This window comes from Pelodiscus sinensis, chromosome 5 (genome assembly GCF_052426305.1).
Source record: "Pelodiscus sinensis isolate ZL-2025 chromosome 5, ASM5242630v1, whole genome shotgun sequence".
Taxonomy (NCBI): domain Eukaryota; kingdom Metazoa; phylum Chordata; order Testudines; family Trionychidae; genus Pelodiscus; species Pelodiscus sinensis.
The window spans coordinates 11,475,881-11,489,595 of record NC_143056.1 but is presented as its reverse complement, the minus strand read 5'-3'; the positions used below and the strand labels follow the sequence as shown (position 1 = coordinate 11,489,595).

Here is a 13,715-nt window from a genome sequence, read left to right as displayed (position 1 = left end):
GAGATAAGGGAGCACAGTGATTCCACAGCCCAGATTGTATCCTGGGAGATGTCATACCCAGTGCAGACATACCCTAACAAAAGAGTCCAAGGCAAAGTTCAGCATGGTCAGACTGCGTACAAATTTCTATATTCTCTCTCTTTTATAGAACAATCTTGGGCCTCTCAAATATAATCAGTTGGGCTGAGCACAAGTCTCCACTAAATACCAAAATCTGACTTTAATTTGATATAAACTTAGTAGTTAATTTAAGAAGTATTCACTGTATTAATGAAGATAAAATTAGTTGTGAAAAAATATTTGTTATTCCTTAGTAGTATATGGTCTTAAATTTATGAAAGCAAGATTAAGACAAATTAATTATCTATATTAACTAAATTATTCACCTTGGGTGGGCAAAGCATTGACTGAGAATAAATTCCTATGACATGAAGAAACTTGGCTGGTAAGTGGTTGTTGTAGCTCTGGTTTTGTAGAATGCTTTGCCATTGAATTGGAAGATGGTATGTTAACTGGTTGGAATCCACCTGTGTTGATTGCAGAGCTAATGAGATGAGACTGAGACAAAAGTTACAAAGTTAATTTTAGAAAAGGAAACTATAGCTACTCAACAAGTGCTCTGAACAAGCAAATACATGATATAATTGTACTAATTGGAATTCAGAGGAGGGGGACAAATGATAGGCAGCAGGCTAAGGAAACTAATATGTGCTCATTGTTTTGAAAGGTAGAATAAAACAAAACTGACAAAAAGGAATCTCAAAAAACCTCCCAAAACCACAAACCCACAACAGAGGAAAAAAATCATGCCCTCTCATTCTGGCTGATTCTCAAAAACAGACAGAAGGATAAGGGGAAAATTCGCTCCCCATCCCCACCCCAAATTCTTAGGGTATGTCTATTGGCATTCACAGAGTGTAATTGCAGCTCAGGTAGTGGAACAGTGAAACTATGGCAGCACGTGAGCTTCAGCGCAGGCCGTTCAAATCCATCCATAACTGTGAACAATTACTGATGGAGTTAGTCTGCACTGAAATATGCATTGATGCTGATTCACTGATCTGATACATAAGCTAAATAGATTAAAGCTAGCTTGCGTATGTCTACCTATGCTACAATCACCTACAACATGCCTGATAGCACTGTTATTGAGTTGAAAGCTTCCCAAACAACCTAAGGTACTTGGTTCCCATGACTGGTATTCAACTATCTCACAATCTTTAACGCATTTATCTTCCCAACAGCCCTATGAAATAGAGAAGTGTTATCCCCATTTTTTCAGATGAAGTACTAAGGGACACAGAAGCCAAGTGACTTGCTCAAGGTCAAAGAGGAAGTCTGTGGCAGAGCAGGCTCTCCAGGTCTAGGCTAGCTCCCTAATCACTGGACCATCCTCCCTCTCTGGAATTAAATCATAAAACTTCTATGTCCCGTACTACACATTCTCCTCTGTAATTCAACTGCTTAGCCAAGGAAGAAGCCACCAAACTAATTCCCCTGGCACAGACATATGGGCATAATAACAATCTCATACATGTGAAAGTACTGTTGCAGCTTTATTCAGTTAAAGAAATTTAACAGCAGCCATCACCAAGACATATGGACAGAGAAACAGCAAGAGGGTCTATAGTTCTATAAAGATACCTGAATATGTATTTGTTGCTGCTGTAACTTTTCCAGATGTTGAATCCGCTGTTCCATGAACACATTCATCTGTTTTTCAAGTTCACTGACTCGGTCATGACGTGATCTCTCATCTTGTTGAGTCTTTATATTTGTTTGCTGTTCTGTGATGTGTTGCAGTTGCTTATCTGTTTCCTGTAGTTTACTGAGCAATGCTGAAACAGAGCTAACTTTTGCTTCCAAATCACTTTGAACCTGAGGAAAAAAATTAGAATCTATAGCTCAGGTATAGCTTCAAGGGAAGTCTAGTTATACATTTTAAAATTCTTGAGTTTGAAACCCAAGGCAAGAGAAAGCAGGTATTTAAAGCCATTCCTATTTGTTCCCAACATCTCTCCCTCACTATTACATTGACACCACTTTTTGACATCCAAACATTCTTCAAAAAATATAAACAGTCCTGATTTGAAGTGAGTTAATAATACAGAAGAACAATGCCCAAGATAAATACTGATAGAAATGTAGCCGTGTTAGTCTGGGGTCTGTCTTGAACCATCAACCTCAGCCTGGACCATTCTACACGAGAGATCCACTTCCTGGACACCACAATACAAATCAACAATGGAAAATTAGACACCACTCTCTACAGAAAACCCACCGACTCATACAGTTACCTACATGCTTCCAGCTCCCATCCAGAACACACCACACGATCCATCGTCTATAGCCAAGCCCTTCGATACAACCGCATCTGCTCTAATCCCACTGACAGAGACCAGAAGCTTCAGGATCTCTACCAAGCATTTATAAACCTCAACTACCCACCCGGAGAAATAAAAAAGCAAATTGAAAGAGCCAGATGAATACCTAGAAACCATCTACTTCAAGACAGACCCAAGAAAACCAACAATAGAACACCACTTGTCATCACCTACAACCCCCAACTTAAACCTGTCCAACACATTATCAATAAACTACAGCCTATACTGGAACAGGATACCATACTCCAAGAGGCTCTGGGAGACAGACCCATAGTCTCCTATAGACAACCACCTAACCTCAAGATGATTCTTACCAACAACCACAGGACATACCACACTAATACCAACCCTGGTACCCTCCCTTGCAAAAAACCCCGTTGCCAGCTTTGTCCACATATTCATTCTGCTGATACCATTATTGGACCTAACCAAGTGAGTTATAAGATCAAGAACACATATTCCTGCGCATCCAGAAATATAATCTATGCTATCATGTGCCGAAAGTGTCCGTCTGCTATGTACATTGGACAAACATCTCAGACACTTCGCCAAAGGATTAATGCCCACAAAACAGATATCAGACAAGATAACAAAGAAAAAACAGTTTCTTGCCATTTTAAGCAGAAAGGACACTCTCTCAATGACTTAACCACCTGCATTCTGCTACAAAGACCTTTTACATCTGCACTTGAAAGGGAATCCTCTGAACTGCCATTCATGTTAAAATTCGACACTCTCCGGGAAGGAATGAATAAATGCTCAAACTATCTTACCCATTACCAAGATAGCTTCCCCAATTATCACCTCTAATACCATTAGCTCACAGACATCCCACTCTCCCCACCTCTAATATCATCAATTCACAGACACTTACCTTCCTTCCTTCCCCCCGCCCCTGCATTCCCCTCCTGTTCTGAAATGTGATTTGTCCTTTTCATATGTGTTCATTTTTTTAATTGTATCCTTTGGTATATATGGTTGTGACTATTTTCTTCCACTATTTAATCTGAGGAAGTGGGTCTGGCCCACGAAAGCTCATCATCTAAGAAACCATCTTGTTAGTCTTTAAAGTGCTACATTGTCCTGCATTTTGCTTCAAGATAAATACAACATTAAACAGGTAATAGTCACTAGTGACAAACCACCTTTTATCCAAACAAAATGAATGAAAACAAGCCTCATAATAGTTAATACCCAGTGTTATCAGATTACTAATCTTTACATTAAATCTCATTGCCTGCCCCAAATATATAACACATTATCAGTCTGAGAAAACTGCAGGATTGGGGTTTTTTAAAGATTCACAGCCATGTCATGAGCATTTGAATGTAATGTGATATACATGTATGCTTTCCCTCCAAAAGTTGCCATTTTTCCAACAGCAGGAAGCAGAAGCAGGCATTACTATTTTCATCCCCTGCTGAAACCACATATGCTCATAGGGTTATTGCGGGATTGGGATGCAGACTGACTCATTATCTTTTGCAGTCTGTCCAGTCTTGCCCATGCTTGGACAGGGATTGGGTTGACTCACTCTACACTCAGCTCCAGATCAAAGCTGCTGCAGTTTCTTCCTGTACAATGGCAAGGAGAGGTGGCATAGACAATGCACAGCAATTAGGAGCTCTTCCCCACCTTACAGCAGTGCCCAACAGGCAAAGGAGCGGAGACCAGGATTTGCTGCTTGGAGCATGAGCAGAGATGAGAAAGGGCCCTACCCTGGATGGGGGATCTTTGAGAGACTGGAAACAATCCCTGCTGCTCAGTATAATTCACATGGCTGCTGATGGCCCTTATGTAGACCACCGCTTCTGGCACAGGGTTAGAAGCACAGCCTGGTGGGACCACGACATCATGAAGACTTGGGATGACCAACAATGGGTGCAGATATTTTGCATGAAGAAAGCATCATTACTGAAGCTTTGTGAGCAGCTTGCTCACATCCTCCAGCATAATGAGACATATCTGAGGTCATTTGTGGGCCTAGACAATGGGTAAGATCCAAGTGGGCAGCTGAGGTCGTGGCTCCTATTTCTCTCCCCTTCTGCACAGCAAGGGAAAAGTTATAGGATACTGCAACAGGGAGGACTGGGAAGCCCCAAAGAACTATTTGAATCACTGAGACTGCTTGAACAATGCTCCAAGAAGAATGAAACAGAGGGCAGTGCTCATGCCTCAAATTGAAGAGAACACCAGGAAATGGTAGGACGTGGCCTAGGGGTGGCTGGCCTGGGTATCACTTACAAGAGACAGAAACAATTCCCACTCTTCCTCACTTAGGCCCTGGGTCATGACCCACTGGAGACAGCAGGCTCGGGTTCCCCTCCCTTCTACCCATAGACTGAGTGGGGCAACCAAGAGAAGAACAGACTAACTTGGCTGCCAGCGCTTCATATTGCTGACAAACCTACCTCCCCCAACCAACAGCCTACAGGGCTCAAGACTGAGTCGTGGCCTGCCTATTAGGCCTGTTGACCCCTAAGTGAACCCCACTACAGGTATTATACCTGTTTTCACAGATAAGGAACTGAGGCACAGAGAATGTTAGTAACTCCCAAGGACACACAAGAAGTCTGTGGCAGAGGTGGGAATTTAACCAATCCAGTATCTTAACCCCAAGATGATCTCATTTCTTTCCTATGCTATCTAGAGTGTGTGTGTGTGTGTGTGTGTGTGTGTGTGTGTGTGTGTGTGTGTGTGTGTGTGTGTGTGTGTGTGTGTGAGTGAGTGAGTGAGTGAGAGAGAACTGTGATCTTAAGGAAACTGTTATACATGTTATGCTGACTGCATACTGTAGGTTTTTAAACAATCAGTAAAAGACTAATAATCTGTTTCTTTTTGAAATACCAGCTGAAAACCGCCTCTTCACAGACAGAAATTCACAAGACTCAAATCTCATTTATCTTTTTACTCTCCAGTTAACACAAATCTGACTTTTTTTTTTTTTTGAGTCTGCAAACAGAGTTATGTCTCAATAAGAAGTTAGGGCAAGTTCCTTCCTTCTGGCTTGAACATTGGTACACTGACCAACCAGGGACAGCCAAGTTTAAATTACAGGTTCGGTGTATTGTCTAAAGTTTTGGCCATCCAGCTTTTATTAAGGAGATTTATACTCTAGACAAAAAGTTAAAGCTATACCAAAGGGGATCTATAAACTAAGGATGTTAAGAGGTGGGTAACTGACTAACCATGTAGTCGATACAGTTTGTATTGACTACACGATTAGTCAACAAGGGAAAGTGTTCTGTTCCAGCTCGTGCTGGTCCAGGAGCTAACCCCAGTGGCTCTTACATTTAAAATGCAGAGGCACAGTGATCCCGGGGACCAGCACGAACTGGGATTGCTTGGTCCCGACTCGTGCTGGGTCCAGCAGCCTGTTCGCGGTAGCCCAGGCTGGCCATGGACACAGGCTACTGCTGGAGCAGCCTCTGCCCACAACCACACCAGGCCGTTGCCGACAGGGGCTGCTGTGGGAGAAGAAGCATGCTGATAGAGGCAGCAGTGCGGTAGTAGGAGCAGGCAGCACCACAGAGACAGTACTGGGAAGAACCGGCTTTTAAGCTGGCTCCCCCCAGCACCAGCTCCTGTTTCTCCCCTCCCGCCCTGTACTGCCTCTCCTATAGAGGCAGCAGCGGGGGGGAGTGAGTACTTGAATACTCGACTACTTGCTTACATCCCTACAATAAACACCAATGTGATTTATCAAATGAGGGCTTTTAATCCATCCAATTCACTATGTACTGCACAGCATCACTATCTACTGAGGCATCTTCCAGGGTAAACCAAGGATGTGAGGCACCTCGCTATCATCTGCCCTTAGCATGAGGCCGTCTTGTCTGCGCTTGCTATGGCTCAACTCCCTGACTCCACCAGCAACACAAATTGTCTTCCAAGTTTCTGCAAGCTTCATGTTCTCTGTACAGGTTAGCAACATGCACACACCAACCCATGAGTCCTCAAAGCATCCCTCTGAAGTGCCCAGTCCCTGATCCACTGAATAGTCACAGAACTCTCAGATCCTCTACTCGCAAGGGCAGACCTCACACCTCCTGGAAAGGTTCAACTCAATCATCAATCAGCTTATCATAAACAATTATATTTACACTGAAAGCAAGAATAAGTTCATTATAAAAGTAGAGCGATTCAAATGATTCATATTCAAACGAGTAAGACTATTGGAAACAAATGGTTACATAGAATACAAAATCAAAATATACTTTCTAGAACCTAAACTTCACTCACAGGTAAGGCTGTCAATTCAATGTAGTTAACACATGCAATTAACTCAAAATAATTGATTGCAATAAAAAAAGTAATCGCGATTAGTCACAGCTGTAATTGCACTGCTAAACAATAGAATACTAAATAAAAAGTATTACATATTTTGAATTTTTTTTTTACAATTTTCAAATATACTGATTTCAGTTACAATAGAATATGAAGTGTTCGGTACTCTCTTTTTATTATTTTATATTCCAAATATTTGCACTGTAAAAGTGATAAAAGAAATAGTATTTTTCAGTTCACCTCATACCAGTACTATCGTGCAATATCTTTATTCTGAAAGTGCAACTTATAAATCTAGAAATTTTTTTTCTTGCATAACTGCGCTCAAAAAAACCAAAACAATGTAAAACTTTAGTGCCTACAAGTCTACTCAGTCCTATTTTTTAGGCAGCCAATCGCTAAGACAAACAAGTTTGTGTACATTTATGGGAGATAATGCTGCAGGCTTCTTATTTACTATGTCACCTGCAAGCAAGAATAAGTGTTCACATGGCATTTTTGTTGCAGGAATTGCAAGGTGTTTAGGTGGCAGATAGGCTAAACATTCATATGTCCCTTCATGATTCAATCACCATTCCACATACTTTCACACTGATGAGGCTCATGAAAAAAGTCATATATTAATGACATTTGTCAATGAACTCTTTGTGCAAGAATTTTACATCTCTTCTTCTGTGTTACCCACATTCTGCCATATATTTCATGTTATAGCGTTCTCAAATGATGATCCAGCATATGTTGTTCAATTTAAGAACACTTCAATTTGTTGTTCAATTTAAGAATTGAGATGTCACAAAACAAAAATAAGGTAGCACTAGCAATGTGAGATTTCTAAAGATAGCTATAGCATTTAACTCCAGGTTTAAGAACCTCAAGTTCCTTCCAAAATCTGAAAGGGATGAGATGTGGCACATGTTTTCAGAAGTCTTAAAAAAGCAATACTCTGGTGTAGGAACTACAGAACCCCAAACACCAATATAAAATAAAAGCAACCTTCTGTTGGTGATATCTGACTCAGATTAAAATGAACATGCATTGGTCCACACTGCTTTGGATTGCTGATGAGCAGAACCCACTATCACATGGATACATGTCCTGTGGAATGGTGGCTGAAGCATAACAGTACGGTATAAGTGCGGTTCAGACTCACTGACATGGCACCTCCTGCTGGTCACTCTGGGAATTAGCTCTGACCCTCTCAGACCCTCTTTTGGCCAGGGCCTCATCCACTGTCACTCTGCACTCTCGCCACCCCATAAGCTCTGGACCTGTGTCACTCCCAGGACCATGGTGTCCTCTTCAGGACACTGCTCTCGGACAGCGCCTACTACTCTGGTCTTTCTTCTCCCTTCCAGGGATAACAGCAGTCCTCAGTCTCATGCCTGGCTGCAGCTGGTCACGGTGGCAACGTCTAGCCCCTCACCTCAAGGGCATGCCACAGTTTATAATGGTCACTCTTCAGTGTGGTGTGGTGCGATGCAAGGGCAAAAACGCGGACTCAGGCCCACCCCAATACCTCTGGGTCCTGACCCAGGAACCTTCTGGCAGCAATCTTGTCCTACCCTCCTTCTCTTCCCTGTACTGCTTCTTGTTCCCTGGACCACTTCCCCCATCACCCTTGCACCTTCTTGACCCTTGTGTTAAGGCTGAAAGCCTGACAGGTATCAGGACAGAGCCTCTTTTGCTCTGCTTCCCCAAGCCTGCCCAACACTGCATCTTCCCTGGTCAGGACCCAACTGCTCACTGGTCTGCTGAGCAGCTCCTTATAAACAGGGCTGCCCCAACCTGCTACCTTTTGATTGGCTTTTTATAAGCCCTTCCCTGATTGGCTGGAGCCCTGTGCAGGTGCTCTCCAAACTGCTTTAACTCCTTCCATTCACAGTGGGGCAGCCATCCTACTACAGACAACATATGAATTTTAAGCACATCTTGCCTAGTCTCACTTCCAGCTGACGTTATAAACAAGAAACAGGAAGCATTATCTCCTGTAAATGTAAACAAACTTGTTTAAGCAATTGGCTGAACAAGTAGGTGGACTTAGTGGACTTCTAGGCTCTAATATTTTACATTGTTTTATTTTTAAATGCAGTTATTTTTTGCACATAATTCTACATTTGTAAATTCAATTTTCATGACATACAATACTTATATTAGGCAAACTGTTTTTACAGTGCAAATATTTGTACTCAAAATTACATATAACATGAGCATTGTAAACTTTGTATTCTGTGTTGTAACTTAAATCAACACATTTGAAAATACAGAAAACATCCAAAATACTTAAATAAATGGTATTCTATTATTGTTTATCAGTGCAATTACAGTAATCATAATTAATTTTTAATAGCACAATTATGATTTGTGTCACTTGACAGCCCTACACAAATGACATTCCCTTAGAATAGCTTATCCCAAGTTCTTCCCCAGCATTGTTGACCAGGATGTCTGAGATCCCCTTTTATGTTTGTCTCCAGGCACACTATTTTTGAGAGGCCTACCTTTAACTACAAGGCTTAGATAACATAATTTTCAGCATATTATATTTCTATAGCCATCTATCTAGATGAGAAGGAGTTTGGAAGGGGAGTGGGAAGGGGCCGAGGTACACTTGCCATTCTTTATAGTTTAGTTTAAAGATTTTAATCAAAACTTCCTGATTTAACTAAAAAAAACCTATCAATAACCTAGGCAGCTGTAGGAGAGAATGCAGACAGAAGCCCAGCAGCAGAGTGGGGGCTCTCCTATTTATTGCACTCAGTGTAGCATGTATGATTACCTGCCCTGCAGGTGGGTGGTGTATGCGTGCTTTCAGTGGAAGGAGCTCCTGGCCCTCAGAGACTGTGAACGGGCTTTGGAGGCCAGGGTGGCTGAACTGGAGGAGCTGAGGGAGGCAGAGAGGTATGTTGATGAGACTTTCCAGGACACTGTAGAATTGTCCCACCTCCAGTCAGACAACCCCTGCACTGTTAAGGAGGATGAAAGGCTCAGGGAAAGAAAGCAGTCAACGGGAGCAGAAGGAAACCTTCCCATAGTTGGGACCCTCCTTCCAGATGTTGGGGTATCTTCTTGCATTGAGGTTACCTCTCTGGGGGAGGGAACTCCAGTCATTAGGAAAAGGCAGGTGTTAGTAATGGGAGATTTGATCATTAGAAATGTAGATAGCTGAGTTTGCGATGACCAGGAGAACCATATGGTGACTTGCCTGTCTGGTGCGAAGGTTGCGGATCTCTCGAGGCATCTAGATAGACTTATGTATAGTGCTGGGGAAGAGCCGGTTGTCGTGGTACATGTAGGTACCAATGACATAAGAAAGGGTAGCAGAGACATCCTGGAGGCCAAATTTAGGCTGCTAGGAAAGAGATTGAAAACCAGGACCTCTACAGTGGCATTCTCAGAAATGCTTCCAGTTCCACGCACAGGGCCAGGTAGGCAGGCAGAGCTTCAGAGTCTCAATGCATGGATGAGACGATGGTGTAGGCAGGAGGGTTTTAGATTTATAAGGAACTGGGGAAGCTTTTGGGAAAGGGGGAGCCTATACAGGAAGGATGGGCCCCACCTAAACCAAAGTGGATCTAGACTGCTGGCACTTAAAAAGGTCGCAGAGCAGTTCTGAAACTAAGAGATGGGGGAAAGCCGATTGGTGCAGAGGAACATGTGGATCAGACAGAGACGTCTCTGAGAGGAGAGTCTATTGATAGGGATTCTCTAGGTTTTAGTCAGGAGGAGAGGATGGAAGAGGATAAAGAAAGGGCCAGATCAGACAAAAAACATTAACATAACAAATCTGACACATCAGAAAAGGGCAGACAAATAAACAGAGACAAGCTTTTAAAGTGCTTGTACACAAATGCTAGAAGTTGAAAAAATAAGATGGGTGAACTAGAATGCCTCGTGTTAAAGGAGGATACTGATATAACAGGCATCACAGAAACCTGGCGGAGCGAGGACAATCAATGGGACACAATCATGCCAGGGTACAAAACATATCGGAAGGACAGAAAAGGTCATGTGGGTGAGGAAGTGGCACTATATGTGAAAGAAAATTTAGAATCAAATGAAGTAAAAATCTTAAATGAATCAACATGTTCCACAGAGTCTCTATGGATAGTAATTCCCTGCTCTAATAAGAATATAACAGTAGGGATCTATTATTGACCGCCTGACCAGGACAGTAATAGTGACTATGAAATCCTAAGAGAGATTAGAGAGGCTATCAAAATAAAGAACTCAAGAATAGTGGGGATTTCAACTATCCCCATATTGACTGGATACATGTCACCTCAGGATGAGATGCAGAGACAACATTTCTTGATACCTTAAACAACTGCTTCTTGGAGCAGTTGGTACAGGAACCCACAAGGCGAGAGGCAATTCTCGATTAAGTCCTGAGTGGCGCGCAAGATCTCGTCCAAGAGGTAACTATAACAGGACCGCTTGGAAATAGTGACCATAATATAATAACATTTAACATTCCTGTGGTGGGAAGAACACCTCAGCAGCCTTTCACAAGGTCCCTCACCAAAAGCCTTTGACAAGGTCCCTCACCAAAAGCTCTTACGTAAATTAAGTTGTCATGGGATAAAAGGGAAGATCCATTCATGGACTGAGAACTGGTTAAAAGACAGGAAACAAAGGATAGGAATAAATGGTAAATTTTCAGAATTTAGTTAGAGGGTAACTAGTAGTGTTCCCCACGGGTCAGTCCTAGGACCAATCCTAGGATGAATCCTATTCAACTTATTCATAAATGATCTGGAGAAAGGGGTAAAGAGGGAAGTGGCAAAGTTTGCAGATGATACTAAACTGCTCAAGGTAGTTAAGACCAAAGCAGACCGTGAAGAACTTCAAAAAGATCTCACCAAACTAAGTGATTGGGCAACAAAATGGCAAATGAAATTTAATGTGGATGAATGTAAAGTAATGCACATTGGAAAAAATAACCCCAACTATACATATAATATGTTGGGGGCTAATTTAGCTACAACTAATCAGGAAAGAGATCTTGGAGTCATCATGGATAGTTCTCTGAAGACGTCCACGCAGTGTGCAGCGGCAGTCAAAAAAGAAAACAGGATGATAAAAATCATTTAAAAAGGGATAGAGAATAAGATGGAGAATATCTTATTGCCCTTATATAAATCCATGGTACGCCCACATCTTGAATACTAAGCACAGATGTGGTCTCCTCATCTCAAAAAAGATATACTGGCATTAGAAAAGGTTAAGAGAAGGGCAATTAAAATTATTAGGAGTTTGGAACAGGTCCCATGTGAGGAGAGATTAAAGAGACTGGGACTTTTCAGCTTGGAAAAAGAGGAGACTAAGGGGGGATATGATAGAGGTCTATAAAATCATGAGTGGTGTGGAGAAAGTGAATAAGGAAAAGTTATTTACTTGTTCCCATAATACAAGAACTAGGGGCCACCAAATGAAACTAATGAGCAGCACGTTTAAAACAAATAAAAGGAAGTTCTTCTTCACACAGCACAATCAATTCTCTGGCACTCCTTGCCTGAGGAGGTTGTGAAGGCTAGGACTATAACAGGGTTTAAAAGAGAACTAGATAAATTCATGGAGGTTAAGTCCATTAATGGCTATTAGCCAGGATGGGTAAGGAATGGTGTCCCTGGCTTTTGTTTGTGGAGATGGATGGCAGGAGAGAGATCGCTTGATCATTACCTGTTCAGTTCACTCCCTCTGGGACACCTGGCATTGGCCACTGTCGGCAGACAGGGTACTGGGCTGGATGGACCTTTGGTCTGACCCAGTATGGCCAATCTTATGTTCTTATGATGGATAAATAACTTATCACATAGTTTCTGTATATACACGTTTCATCTCACAATGATTAAAATTCCCAAAGGGAGACACACTTTCAATAGAGACCTTAAATGGCTTCTTCTGGTAAACCCAGAAGACCCCTGTAATCCCAATGTACCTACTATCTTCTGCCAACTAGCTTCAAGAGGCTCTGGGGTAACACCTACAAATACACAGAAAAGACCTCACTGAACACACATAGGCTGTGTCTAGACTGGCAAGTTTTTCCGCAAAAGCAGCTGCTTTTGTGGAAAAACCTGCCAGCTGTCTACACTGGCCGCTTGAATTTCCGCAAGAACACTGACGATCTCATGTAAGAAATCAGTTCTTCTTGCGGAAATACTATGCTGCTCCCGTTCAGGCAAAAGTCCTTTTGCCCAAAAGCTTTTGCGCAAAAGGGCCAGTGTAGACAGCTCAGTTTTGTTGTGCCCAAAAAAGCCCCGATCGTGAAAACGGCAATCAGGACTTTTTTGCGCAAAAGCGCGTCTAGATTGGCACGGACGCTTTTCCGCAAAAACTGCTTTTGCGGAAAAGTGTCCGTGCCAATCTAGACGCTCTTTTCCGCAAATGCTTTTAACGGAAAACTTTTCCGTTAAAAGCATTTGCAGAAAATCATGCCAGTCTAGACATAGCCGTAGTGTTTGTATCCTTTTGTCATACCTTCCTACCCAGCGAGTGAGGTATGCTGTTAATCGAGATTACAGTGAGCACAATAAGAGGATACAAATGGGAGCTCCGCTACTAGCCACATCAGACTTGTTTATTATTTCTACTATTTAATTTGACAGAGGACAAGTTTTAACAAAACATGTCTTACTTTGAGAAGTGGAGCTGTTGTAGCAATGGCAGCTGCTGTGGCTGCTGCAATAGTTGTAGCGGGATCTAAATCACTGTGTGCTGACCTGGTATCTTGAGCACTCTCTTTCTTTTCCGTAGATATATCTTCTAAAAGCTGCACCTTCACTTCCTTAAATACAGGAGGGTTTTGGGTTCTATAAAAAAAACAGAACAATTTCCTGTCAATGGCATTTTTTTAATTGCTCATGAAACAATGTTCCTGTTTCCTCCCCTTTTCCCCATAAACCAGCCTTTCCTCAGCACTGTTAGCTATTGTGAGGCTTTCTGGGATACCCAGGGTTATGATGCATTTCACCCCCACTTGCCTCTGGCATGAGAATGCCTAGTCTGTGCCTACTGTGGATCAACTCCCTGAAATCACCTGCC

The 13,715-nt window shown here is 42.3% G+C and overlaps 1 protein-coding gene across 14 annotated transcripts in view; it reads right to left on the bottom strand.

Annotated features, from left to right (window-relative positions):
* Window positions 1-13,715, bottom strand: part of KIAA0586 (KIAA0586 ortholog) — a 116,791-nt gene that overhangs the window by 89,685 nt on the left and 13,391 nt on the right. For all 14 annotated transcript variants that reach the window (XM_075926295.2, XM_075926308.2, XM_075926305.2 and 11 more), the window contains 3 exons: window positions 13,309-13,483; window positions 1,645-1,878; window positions 387-558 (listed from right to left, as the gene is read on the bottom strand). In XM_075926295.2, the coding sequence (XP_075782410.2) occupies window positions 387-558; window positions 1,645-1,878; window positions 13,309-13,483 (581 nt within the window). The remainder of the gene's footprint in view (window positions 1-386; window positions 559-1,644; window positions 1,879-13,308; window positions 13,484-13,715) is intronic.